Here is a 13,933-nt window from a genome sequence, read left to right on the forward strand (position 1 = left end):
AAAATGCTCAAAACTGTACTCAAAACTCGTATTGTCTATATAATGTTAAAGAAAATTCAAAATATCTCGTATTTGATACACATGAAAAACTTGATTTACACGGATTATACACACTCAAAGAAAGGAGATCTTGTGTACATGTATATTTAACGTAAATCTTTAATATCTGATTACGGAAAATGACTGAATTTTGCGCTACAGGCGAGAACAATTCCATCTGTTTTGTCCGTGTTTATTCAGATGATACTATATCTTGGAGATTGTTATTTCTGTGTGATCGGTCTCTGGAACGATGTAAATCAGACATTAAACCCTACGCCTTCGTGTGTGTTTTCTTTAACTGTCGAACACTGTTTTCAAAAAATTCATTGTTTTTCTATCAAATTTACTTTCGTTTTTCTGATAGCAGGGTTCTAAGTATTGTGGTTATAATCCGAGGCCTGTTCAACAGAGCGAACGTTCGCGAGCGCTCGCCAAAATTCCTTATCCCTCCAACAAAAATGTTCGTGAGCGCTCTTTCTGTTGACCAGGCCTCCGATACTGCTCAATAATATGAAATATTAATATAATCAATAAATGTATCTTTTAACATAAAATATTTATACAGTCTTCTAATATGAAATATTTTGTTATTTTGAATATATGGAATATTTATATTATCTTTTATCATTTCCGGATAAAGCAACATGCTATAACGGTGTAAGATTTCATATTGTACATGTCTAAGTACTAAGTAAATATAGATTTAATTTAATTCACAACAAAAGTACATGTAATTCTTCCTGCATGGGATTATAATCAATTTTTGTTTTATTATACAAATGATAACGGAATTAATTGCAAAAATTATAGAAAAGAGCGCACAAAGCATTGTTGGATAGGGTACTCAAGGTATATTATCTGCTAGAATAATAGGGGCGCTGAAAGCCCATTTGGCGTTTATCATCGATACCCCGATGTTTCGGCGAAGGTCTATTTATTGACGCATACTGAATTTCTTTGAAATCGTGTAAAGTCGTATAGTCTTATCATTTATACCTTAATGCACATTTTCCGCAAAGTCAGTTTTTAATGTTTTACATCTTTTTAGCGAACAGACCGCGAAATTAATAGTTGCGAATCATATCAAACACCAAATACATGATTCCGAAAGCTTAAGACTGCTGAGCTTTTGTATTTAAAGGCGTTTGTTTCCGCAAATCCAGTTCTACTAATTTATGAAAATTCATCGTCGTGAGAAAATTTAAAATAGTGAATTATTTTAATCTAAAAGTGTTAAATTGTTAGAAATGGCCGGGTTTCCCGGAACTTTAATTTAGGTTGAGTTTTCAAATTAGTGGTTAAAAATCGATTCTAATAGCCGGATTCAAAGTAATGATTTTTTAGCGATAAAACATCGTTTACTGACTTAACAGTTATTCGTGCATGTTAGAGATTGGCAAGTGAAGAGATGATGTATCTGAGTTTTTTGTGAGTGCATGATTTTTATCTGATTTGTCTGTAAATATTAGAATGTTGATTGCATTGGCTTTTATTTGCTGTATGGAAATCTTATATCAAATTACACTGACAATAACACAAACCAGTTACCTATTGCTATGATAATTCCTTTGTGGTCCAGTCAGCCGACCATTTCATTGTATAAAACCAGTAAATGCGTAAAGCAGCCGGGCAATGCTAAGATCCATTACATCGAGCTTATAATGCTATACCTGTTTCTACAGTTATCATAGAACTTTCGCCACAATCAATAATATTTAATTGTTATTAGCTAAATTAGTGATAACATTCATCTCGTTTTCGTTGGCTTATATGAAGGGGTTGTCGTCTGCGTGAGAATCGATTGTTTCTTGTAATGAAATTCTTTCCTCTGGAATTAAGAACTGTATGTCGTGAATATCATTAGTATACAGAGCGATTTTGTGGAGTTCCCCACAGAAAATCTTTAAATAATCGGAAACAAACCAATTTGTTGCCGATTTCTTTTTTTTCTTTTTCCGTACTCCGAAACTTTCTCGTGCATGGAGACCTGGGCTCACGCCAAAGTGTGAATAGATTTTGTCGACAGACAGATCATACAACGATTTTAGCCTTGTCTATGTTAGCTTTTCTTAATATACTAGTATACACAGAAAGTTTAGGAGTTGTGGTGGGACTACCGGTTCTTTCTTTACAGTATGACAGACCAAGCAATGTGCCCTGACCTCTGCAGCACCACCTGCAATTTCTGCTCTTTTAGATGGCGATAGGAAATATTCCTTACATGAGGTAGGTAAAAGGCAGTCTGTGTGTGTTTCTTGCATAAAAGTATATATAAATGTAAAAATATATCTTTTATACATGACCAGCATCAATTGAAAGCATGATTTTCTACATGATGTAAGTTTGGAAACAATTTATTAGAACTTGGAGTTTATGAATTAGAATGTTAATTACGTGTATAAGAACAAAAACGAAATGCAATATATGTAATTATGTCCTGCTTTGTTTTAATTACACCCCCAATCTCTGGACGCCAAAGCATTTTTTTTTAAAGATATGTCCAGTTGAAATTGCTCAGCATAAAATGACGTAACCTGGATATATGAGTTACCCCTATCAAAATTCAGAAAAAAATATGATTACCACTATAGATTATTTGTCATACTGTGTGTTATACGGTGATTTAATAACTTCCAAAAATTACGGAAAAATGGGAAATATATATATACATTAAAAAATGATAAGAAACGAAAGCAGAACATGCAAAACGGGATGCTTGTTTTGTATATAGATATTATAGATATCGTAGAAACGTCAGAAAGACAGGACGATGAAGCGCATCATGGCTCTTAACGATATGAAATGCCTTCGCTGACCAGTCGATAAGAAACTTGCCCTACTAATAAGATACACTGATAACGCTAATTATAGAAGTATAAGAATAACTCAATTCCACATTGATCATGATAATCAATGATAAGCATTGTATTAATAAAAACATGATTTTACCGAGAGAAAAAAAACCTTGCAAGACTGGTACAATGTAGCAACATGGTTACTAATGTATTTTTATCTGAAAACTCTGGTTTTTGCCTCTTTATTTCCCAATGAGATTTTTTTTATTTCATACCAGTTATATATAAAGTGTTAATTGTGTAAAAATGATGATTTTCCCGCGATTGCAAGGTTATTGCCAATAAGAATCATCTTAGATGAGTGTTGGTTTACAGTTTATCACAAATAGTCTTCATATCGAGTTGCGCATTTCCAAAAGTTTCCGGGATATCCTATGTTACATGTTATTCATAAGATAAATTATCGACAGATACTAAATAAATAATAGAAAAAAAGTTCAAGCTATAACATTTCCGCGAGTTTACGTAACAAATCATTAAAACGCACTATGGGCCAGTAGGTCTTTACCGTCCACAAGGCCAGTTTATGCAATTTCTGATGAACTTTGTAAGTTGTGGAACCACATAGATAAGATGGAATGTGAATGGTGATTAATGAGATATTAATATCGCAAAAATCGACAGACGTTTTCTCCGCATCATCGTATTTCTATCAGATAGCGAGCAATCGGTGTAAATATTTAAAGCGCACGGATTCTATGGATGCTCAATTAACTGATTGGTAGGATTTATAGAAACCGACAGAAAAAAAAGTGGAAGAAAATTTTTGAGAACATTTCTCAACACAGATTTCCAGAAACTTTTAATTTCGTACAGGTATGCAGTAATTACCGGTTAAACGTGCGGAATCCGGAGATAAAGATATATTCGGATTTGTTTCATTATACTTCGAGGATAAAAAAGAAATAAAAAAGAATTTTCTTTGATTTAATTGTCAGAACCAAGCTTTAAACCTTACTGTAAAATACCCATTACATTATACTGATAATGCATTCAGAATCATTTTCGGCATTCTACCAGACTGATGACCTTTAACCGTCCGGATTTATTCCTTAGACAACTTTTTCTCCCTCAGAAATGTTCATCTTGGTTTTTTTTGTATGGCCTGTTTATCAACACTGTAGGCAAAATAAGATTCTAACATCGAAGGATATACTTAGAGTAACATATCGAATTCTTTTTCTGCGAGTAAATAAAACATTGTGATGAGGCAGATAATCTTTTCTCTTATCGGGTACAAGAAATACATAGCGGATTGTGCTTGCAGCCCAGTCTGAGTTTGATATTAAGTTATTAACAGAATGATAAACAACGAAATCAGTAAAACTGACGATGCTCCCATTTGATAAGTTAAGAAACGCAAAGATGTGTTTTTCAATAATGTTAAATGATTTGACATAATTCTGAAATGCAAGGTTAATGTCTGCAAGACCTTATTACATAAACCTTGACAAAAAATATATGCAAAGATGAAAACATTTGGGTGAACAGGCTATAAACGTAAAAATCTAAATCACTGTTCTTTCTTTTTGAATTAAACTTTTCTGCAAGGATATAAAACTTGCAGTAATAAATATCTAGATCTGGAATGGAAGAACACTTTTTATGCAGTGTTAACTCCTTTAAACCTTTATGGAATGGTAGCCGCCTTCCGGGGAATTCTGGCTATACTCGGAGTGGTAGATTCATGTTTCCTCCATCATAATGTCTTCCCACAAATTTTAATTAAGATAGAGAATTTGGTGTTATGACTATTTCATAAAACAAAATTTTCTATCTAAAAAAAATTTGTGGGAAGACAATAAGAATAATACTGAATAAATTTCAAACAACTTGAAACAATGTGGATAGCTTCCAGATGGTTACTTGATCTACTTAAATAGAAGGAAAAACGAATTGAATGATACTTTCACAAGAACTCCCCAGATAATGATATTCAAGCAATAAAAATCTTGAGAATCAGATTTTTTTGAGACTAGTTATAAGACGCTGACCACTACGCTACACAGCTCATGACAAATAGTAGAATTTAAGTCATGTTTATGATGTGACTCTTGACTAAATGGACTTCAAGTATTCCTCGGAAATACATGTGTCATAAAAGTGTGTGTTTTAAGGTATAGTGGGTCTTTGCTCCATGTTTTTGTTAACACACACACACACAAAAGGAGGGAAGACCCACTCATATGGAAAAATTATGTTATAATATGAGAAAATGATCCGTTTTGCCCACTCTGATGTGTGTATGCTATTTCATAGACAAGTAATTTCAATCTTTATGGGAATTTTGCATTGTGGAGATAAAATATCAAAGGAATTTTTGTTATAATTGAGATTTAATTTTTCAACTTCATATTTGTCGCACCCTAGGCATTTTGCTCGCCTTGTTCGCCCATCTTCTTTCCGTGCCAAGTGTTTGTTTTGTTTGTTTGCTTAACGTTCCCTCGAGAATTGGTACGCCATGCACCAGTTGGCGGTGGAGGACTGCAAATTTGGACCTGTACTCGGCACTAATGACCATTGAGCAAGAGGAATTTTTTCATGCCTCGATGTATACGGTCTCATCCAAAGGACTGGTCTCCAAATACCGCAGTGGAATTCGAACCCGCGACGAAAGGATCAACACTTTCTAACTGTGCCAAGTGTTTCGCGGTGTATCTAGCACCCCCGAATATCACAGATCACACGCCATTAATGCTTTCTGTTATACTTATCACAATATGGTCCACAAAGACGTGTCCTGTCTTTTATTAAATTTGATATCCACAGATATCATGAAAAAGCTATGAAAAAAGCTACATAATATTGTCAACAAATATAAGTAAAACTGATAAGACTCTTGAACTTTTTAAATATATGGATAAAGCGCATTGAAGATATAAACAATTTAGAATACCATTTCTTTATCGAAAATGCACAGAGCGCAACATTCTTATGAATTGTAAATACACTATAGAGAGGTCAATATTCTACATTTTCGCTACATCTTGCAGGTTTGGTTATATTATAAAGTTAGAGTACTTCCCTTTGGGAGTTGGACAGATTCTGGTTGCAGACCCCTTTCCAGAGGAAAATAAGACAGCCCAAGAGCTCGAGGGCCTTGCTAATTCTCGTGGTTTTATGATACCGATAGGGACACTAAGGCTCTTGTTGTCTCTAATTTGAACCAGGTCCGACGATTCTTCTATGAATAATATTCAATAAAAATAATATCATTAAACACGAGTTATCATTTTTGTGGTTGAATATTATTATGACTTTATTTTGGCAAGAAATAAAGTTAGCATTAAATATAAAAGGTATATTTTGTGCTAACAAGCTAATCTCATAACAGGATGGATGTATACTTATTGCAATAATGGATAGTTCTGTCACTGAACTAGTTCTCGGACTAATATGTAACCCACTTTTTCTGGGTAGCTTAAAACCTGTTTAGGAAATTATGCATATTAGACAATGCAGATGATATAATATGAAATAATTTGTAGCAAATAAAGGAGCATGAAATAATTATGTGCCAGAAGTTTTTATCAGGAAAACTCTTTTTTGGTAATACTGTAAAGAAAATCTTCCCAAACATCCTGGTCAATTTAGATAACGGTATTTTCACTGGACTCCCAGCTGGTTGAAATATATAAAAAGAAACAGAAGTTTATATCACAATCATCGCGGTGATATTAGATAAGACATGTTGGCAATATCTGGGATTTAAAAAAAGTTATAAATTGTTGTAGTATAGAGATTTTTCTTCCCTCTTTGTATCTCCTACATAAATCGAGCAGTGTTTGGAGTAGAGGGCTAATTGTTATTGTCATAATCCTGACCCTTTTTCCCAGATGTGAGGTACGTACAAATGTAACATCTCTCTCATTACCTCTGAGCCTCCTGGTGGTTCGGCAGGACTTTCTCAATACTTGAGGTAAGATCCTCCGTCGATAAAATAACATATAATAGTATTTGAAATCAACCCGGGCAGTTAAAGCCTTGTAAAATTTATGATTAGTAAATAACATTTTTGATTTTATCTATCGCCTAGTTTTCACCTGAATAGTTCTGATCTGTAAAACTTTCCTAAGATTACCTAATATTTATTTTCTGAAAGGAAATCCACATTTTCGATCTACTTATTTTCTGATATTTGTTGTTAATTTTAAAAACAAATGGATCCTAGATTCCTTAGAAGCCAATAATCATGAAATATTCTGAATAATATTTCTGACCCCTGGGTATATTCTTGCATACTGGACGTTAATTAAAGATAAATAAACTTCCTCGTATTGTTCAGATCAAGTAAATCATTACGAGCCACCGAGCAGTCTGTTTGTTATAATATCTACCACTGACCGGCTACAGGCTCTCCATGGCAGACAACTACAATCTATACAAATAAATAAGTTAATATATACTCGGTAGATAAAAATGTTCTAATTTAGATAAACTGTCAGTAAAGGGGAGACTTTATCTCTAAAGAAGATTTCAAATTTTTAATATGAAAAAAAAAATTCTGGGTCAATGTGTAAAGGTGTCTATAAGAAAATATTCTCCTCACAAAAAGTGTCAATAAAAATTTTATTTTTTAATGGGTAACCTTGTAAAGGAAGTTATTTTGTTATAAATATGACATAAAGAAAAAAAAACAACTTAAGAAAACTGTCGTTTTTTACAAATTGATGCTTATACCCTGTAGTATATGTACATTTAATTCAAAATGATCCGGGAATATACGATTGCTTAAATAAAGCGTGTCGTTGATATTTAGAGACTAGCGATGAAATGTGCTAAAAGCACTCCTGTGTTTCTGGTTCACAACAACTAAAAAAGGGAGCCAAAGAGTTCTCCACCTCCGTAACTGTGTCAAGATGGGTGGAATAAGAGAAAAAACTTTATTTAAAAAAAAGAAGATTTTAATTGCGGAGCAAAATATTCAAAATTATTTTTCTATATCAAGTCTGAACGTGCTTTTTAAATTTATATTTCATCAATTTTAATGAACATACATGTATTTTGGAGTATTTAATTATATCACTTGTAAATTGTGTAGTCAAAGAACATGTACATTAAAACGTATTCCAAAATTTAAATAAAAAAAAGAATCCCGAAAAATTATTTTAAATATTTTGTAACTATATCCTTGGCAAGCGGATTGCCTTATCAACAGAGAACCTTTGAGAAAAGTTTACATCCATCTTAATCTCTATATTATTATAAAAGCTACATCACTGCCAACAAGATATATCAGTATACTGTTCATGTGAATGTTATTGGGAAAATAGAACGGGGGGAACACATATAGTCACTCAGTGCAATGGTTAACACGACTTTGCACGTGGCGCAATGTTTCTCTCTGCACAGTATATAATAACAAGGTGTCCTTGTAAATAAACAAAAATGGACAAACCATTATACAGAATTCATACTGAAAGAATTACATTAAATTATTAAACTACAAAGAAAATAAAGTAAATATTCCTCAAGCTTTTAGAAATCTTATTGAGGAAAGTGCGGTGCTCTTTCTTACATCAGCAGAAAGTTCGTGGAACCTTTTCTGATATTATGCTTCACATTTTCAAGATCTGGAGAAACCTGCATATTTCCACTGATAATAATTTCTTGTTTTTATCCGCCTTATTTTTGATTTTATAAATCATCTTGTAATTTGCATTTAAGGCATTCAAGATAAAGGATGACTGCACTTCACGCCGGCTTTTGGGCCTTTTTCGGACGCATCTGTTGCTTTTACATGTATATCTTAACCTTATTTCACTTTTGTATATTTATAAAAGAATCCTGTCAATCTGGAGCCAAATTTCAATGTTAAAATGATTTACACTTACCTGCCCTTGACTGAACATTAGGTATGCATGAGAGGTGGAGCTAACATTGTAAAGAATGAGTCTAAAATAAGATTAGATAAATAACAATGACATGTGTGAAAAAAAACGTGATTACTCTTTTCTCCGATTAGTAAACTACTGACAAAGGTTTCAAAACGAAATTAACAATATGAGCATGTCTATGTAATTAAGAAGATTTTAAATCAAAGCCATACGATTTAACGTGTTCGAACACAATGTCCTAGTTAGCACAAAACATGTTACCTTACAAGTCACGTGACGGAATGTTACCTTAGGTAAGAAATCACGTGGTGAATTATAATATTCAACACGTCAAAATCCTTGACAACAAAGACAGCGAATGTAAGAGGAAGCAGTTTTTCTCCTTTTAACCATAAGCGCTCGTTTGTCTATCAATCTCCCTTTGACACATTGTTATTAATGCAAATATACATGTACAACTACTGTGAAACGGAGAACAAAAGACAAATATGCGTTGACTATGTATGAAGTCAGTAAAAAAATGGGGTCCTCATTATCGAAAGGAGAATCAAGAAATTGTGATGACCCCCGCCATTGAAAACAGATTGGTACTTCGTAACTTTTGTTTAATGTAATTAAATAAAGTTGTAGATTAGATATTGACCATCCTTACAATTAAAAGAAAAATCCTTTTTTGAAAGTTTATTTTGTGGCAAAGTTCGCATGTCCTTAAGTGCAGCCATCCTTTAGCAATGTCACCTTTTATTTTAAAGCACAAACCGTCAACCTTTTCCAGTGTATTTTTATTGGAGACAGAATTTTGTTGGCGATGATGTAATTAACAAGGTTACTCGTTAGGCATTACTTATTTAAGGATTTTAGAGCAATGTTTTAAGTCAAGTACCCATAGAACTAATGCAAATGTCTGGTCCTAACATTATTTTGTTCCATGAGAGAGTTTCAAAAATTATTTAGTTATAGTTTTATCATATTTTAATTTTTTTTCAATTCGGTTTTGCTTTAAGATATAAATACAAAAATGTCTACTAAATAGAAACTTGCATACTCTTAAAGGGAAGAGAGGGTACCGTTTAAAGTTTTGCTTCAGTTATATTAGTTTCTTTCAGAAAGTTTGCAGATTTAATCTTTTTTATGAAATTCTTAGCAATAAATACAGAGGTTTTTTAGTGTGCGATATGCATGACGTCACAAAAGATTTATTTATAAACACCCATGTGTTACCGGGCCGTAGTCCAAGACTCAGCCATTTACTGCACCCATAGATCATAAAAGCTCTCGTGATTAAAAACCAACAAACATCAGACATAAATGGATTACATGTGTATATGAATTGTGCTATGCCCATAACCTAAATTTTGATACCACTGCTAAACAGTTTCTCTGTGTAAAGTGCAGATATACATGCGTATTTTTGTGTATAAATGAACGTTGAAATTCGTTTGAAAAGAAGTTTATTTTCTGAAATTTTACATGCAGGGTTTACAGTGAAGCAAGTTTGATAAACTGAAGGATAAATTTCAAACTATAAAATGTTGCAAATTTAAGCTAAAGTGCAATTTCTGCAATACATTAAGTCTGATCTTTCTACTACAAGATCTCGAGGAAATATCGCGGTAATTAAAAGTGAAATTTGAATTATATTTTTAAAAAACAAACAAACAAACAAACAAAGCAAAACAATTTAAAAAATATTATTTGTCTCTCTGGATTCCATACCTCTATAACAAAAGCTTGATCTATATTAAAACCAGAATTTTATGACTGTCTATAAAATTTAACGATGAAATCCTTATAAGTAGAAACAGCTGTTTTAATGACCAACAATAATCAAATGTATAACTGGGATAAATTAAAGAAATGGACAAAACATGGTAACAGTGACTTAAATTTACATAACAAAATACTCGTCTGATTAAATTAAACTAAAACAAGGTAACAGTCAGAACTTCTACATTCTAAAAGAAACGAAAATGCTAAACAGATCAACGAATTAAATTAACCCTATTTTGCATAATGCACATGATGAAATGTATATAAATATACTACATTATAGAACGCGTGTATTTGCACATCTTTTTTTAAGAAAGAGTCGAAGAGGTAACATAAGTTGTTATAGAAAGGATCGTTTTCGCAAATTAGAATATTTTTTTCTCCTTGGTATTGGCTAATAAAAAGAACTTCACAAAACGGACGACATTGAAGTGATTTTGTTAAAAAGTAAACAGCCAGCCCCGTCTCACCTGTTAAAAATCTCTGCAGTCTGTAAACATGTTTATTTTTTATTTCCTGGTCTGGCATGAAACTACAAGATTAGAATAGGTAAGAGAATAATAGTGAGTGTTGAGTCCTATTTTCGTTAATTTTTTATTTGTTATACTAGTAATTAATTTCATACTCTGATTAATCTCATAAATCAAGGCTTGAATAAATGTAAAAGATGCCACCACTGTATTTTTTTTATCAAATGGTAGAGATTTGATAAGTCAGTTGATTATTATGAATATACATGTATAGATAGTCCCTAATGGAAACAAACCCATATAACGGTTGATTTATACACTTACTGTTTTATTTTTATTACAGGAAATGACGATAAATGTCATTATCAGTATGGGGATCCTCTTCCTGATGGACAGGGCATGCGCAATGACAGACCAGTATAGTGTTATGCTTGATGCTGGAAGTTCTAGTACAAAACTCAGAGTATATTCATGGCCTGAGCGAACATCCACTTCATCAAAATTTTACATAACAGAAAAATATTACAAAAAAGTAAAACCATCATTGAGTTCATTTCAGGATAGTTTAGGTTCACTTCCAGAATATATAAAGAGTTTGATTTCGATTGCTGAATCACAAGTGCCTTCTCACCGTCATAACAGGAGCAATATTTATCTCTTTGCGACTGCAGGTAGGTTATTTCAAAACTAATCCCGATATATTTATATCATTGCCAAAAATTCCTAAGAAATAATGCTTTTTTATTTATTCACACATTTTCCTAGGTCTTCGATTTGTAGAGGAAGAAAAAGCTATGAACTTAATGAACAGTGTTCGACGTATATTGTCTGACAAAAGAAACCATAAATTTATATATAGCGATAGAAGCGTCCGAATTCTCTCTGGTGAAGAGGAGGGTGTGTTTGCTTGGATTACTGCTAATTACCATAAAGGATTCCTCTCTTCTAATCAGTAAGAAGCAGTGTATTAATTCATTGATGCAAATAAGATTAGAATTGGAGACTGTTATCATTAGTATGACTCTGTTATCAATGTTAAGATATGTTTTCTTGTAGATCACAATCGAAAGCAGTGGGTGTTCTCGAAATGGGAGGCGGATCCACACAAATCACATTTTTACCAGACGGACCTCTCTTAGCTCACATGTTTCCAGTTCGAATTTCTGGACGTATATTCAATCTCTACTCGCACAGTTATTTAAATTTTGGAACAAATTATATGGAGAAAAGGATAAAAGAACATCTTATCGAACAAAACCCTCACAACACGGAGATCCTAAATCCGTGTGCATTGATAAGTAAGCTTAAGAGCATTTTTACAAAATTATAGTTTTGTATTTAAAAAGATGTCAACAATCTATAATATACTTAGTATGTACCCGCCAACCACACATTTTTATTTATATATTTCAGATGACAATAACACATACCACTTTAAAGAAAAATCTGTGATATTTCAGGGATCTAGTTCTCCCTCTGAGTGCCTTAATATCATATCAATGTTTCTAAGAGATTCTCATGACACTTGTTATCCGAAGCCGTGTGCAATAGGTTCTATTTACCAGCCTTCTACTGGATCAGGCATATTCTATGCTACTGCAAGTTTTGCCTTCATTGCTACCGATCTAAATGCCACAGATTCTTCAGGGAAGCTTAATATCGACAAACTAAACAAAACTGCATATAAATATTGCAGTGAGGTAAGTTTGACTATGCTAAAATAAAACAAAATTTTAAATTAATTTTGGTGCCGCGACCAGAATATTTTCTGTCAGATTTTGAGCCACTGTTTGTTTACTGTACATCCCTAGGCCTCTGAAAATATTTTACTCATGTTGGGACGGCGACGCCACTAATTGCTCTCGGAAAGCTGCAAAAGAGCCTTTGTAAGTGATCATTAGAGTTTTGAAATCTTAATTATTCTGTTTTCTTCAGAGTATAGATTATGCAGTATCCTTTTACAAAGTGCGGGCAGAGTTTGCATCTAGTACCTGCATGATGGGACTGTATATTACAGAGTTACTTACCTTTGCTTACGGGTTTCCGGTGAATACAGATAGAATATATTCTGCTCAGAAAATCAATGGAAAATCTCTAGGTAAAGGAAAAATAACTCCAAATTGTTGAACTTACGCCAAAAGCGTTTGATCTTTCATGTTTAGTCACAGAAGATATTTCTCGATATTCTGCTCCTTTGAAACATATATCTAAAGCATACAATATATACAGTGTGATTTAAGAACTTGGACAGTTAGCTAGAATTAAAGGTATTGTTCATGTATTCCCATCGCGGTTGATCAGTACTCCATTTTTTCTAAGTTCTGACATTGCTATGTTCATTAGATATAACTGTGTGTTTCAGACTGGCCTTTTGGTGCAACGCTATACGAGGCTGAGCTGATGGCCAGGGATTATCCTTGTCCCCCCATTTCCTCGATGATCAGTGCAGGAGTGTCTCTACAAGGCCTCAAACTAAGTCTACTGGAACTTTTACTCTTCCTTTGTCTTTTTTCTTTCCACTTAAACATTTGACAACGTAGGAAATCCTGGACATTTTCAACAGCAGCTATATAGTGTCAGATGACCACAATTATGTATTGTAAATTATAGACACGTTTTTACTAATCTGTGTGATTTTTAAACAGAATTTTGAAAGAAATATATATAAAAAACGTATTGAACTGAAGAATTATTTTACATCAGTACACATTAATATTGAGCAACAACTACTACGGTATTTTTTTTCCTTTTTAGTCATTTTTCTTTGTTTTTGCATTCATTCTGCAACTGGTGCATATCATTAACTAACATTTCCAAACAGAGCAGGACCCATTTACGAAAGAGGGTGCTGAAGTTGGCATGAAACAATTATTATTTTACAAGGAAGCTAAAAAGACATAGTTCTATTTTTATTAAGCTCTGAAAATTAAATCATTCCTTATGTTTCGTACAAAAGCGA

General features: G+C 33.0%; 1 protein-coding gene across 3 annotated transcripts; it reads left to right on the top strand.

The window, feature by feature from the left end:
- Positions 1 to 2,128: 2,128 nt before the first annotated feature.
- LOC133175072 (uncharacterized) lies at positions 2,129 to 13,655 on the top strand. 3 transcript variants are annotated; one of them, XM_061310194.1, is made up of 7 exons: positions 2,129 to 2,268; positions 11,318 to 11,645; positions 11,740 to 11,926; positions 12,031 to 12,272; positions 12,388 to 12,674; positions 12,910 to 13,072; positions 13,337 to 13,653. In XM_061310194.1, exons 2-7 carry the CDS (start codon positions 11,321 to 11,323, stop codon positions 13,504 to 13,506), a joined length of 1,374 nt encoding a protein of 457 aa, XP_061166178.1. In that variant the 5' UTR covers positions 2,129 to 2,268; positions 11,318 to 11,320; the 3' UTR covers positions 13,507 to 13,653. The 3 variants fall into 3 exon arrangements, with proteins under 3 accessions (XP_061166178.1, XP_061166184.1, XP_061166193.1); XM_061310200.1 differs by lacking the exon at positions 2,129 to 2,268 and adding an exon at positions 6,624 to 6,740; XM_061310209.1 differs by lacking the exon at positions 2,129 to 2,268 and adding an exon at positions 11,029 to 11,053 and having other exon boundaries at positions 13,337 to 13,655.
- Positions 13,656 to 13,933: the final 278 nt, after the last annotated feature.

Source organism: Saccostrea echinata, unplaced genomic scaffold (assembly GCF_033153115.1).
Source record: "Saccostrea echinata isolate AGI-Se365-2 ecotype Australia unplaced genomic scaffold, CSIRO_AGI_Sech_v1 ptg000002l, whole genome shotgun sequence".
Classification (NCBI taxonomy): domain Eukaryota; kingdom Metazoa; phylum Mollusca; class Bivalvia; order Ostreida; family Ostreidae; genus Saccostrea; species Saccostrea echinata.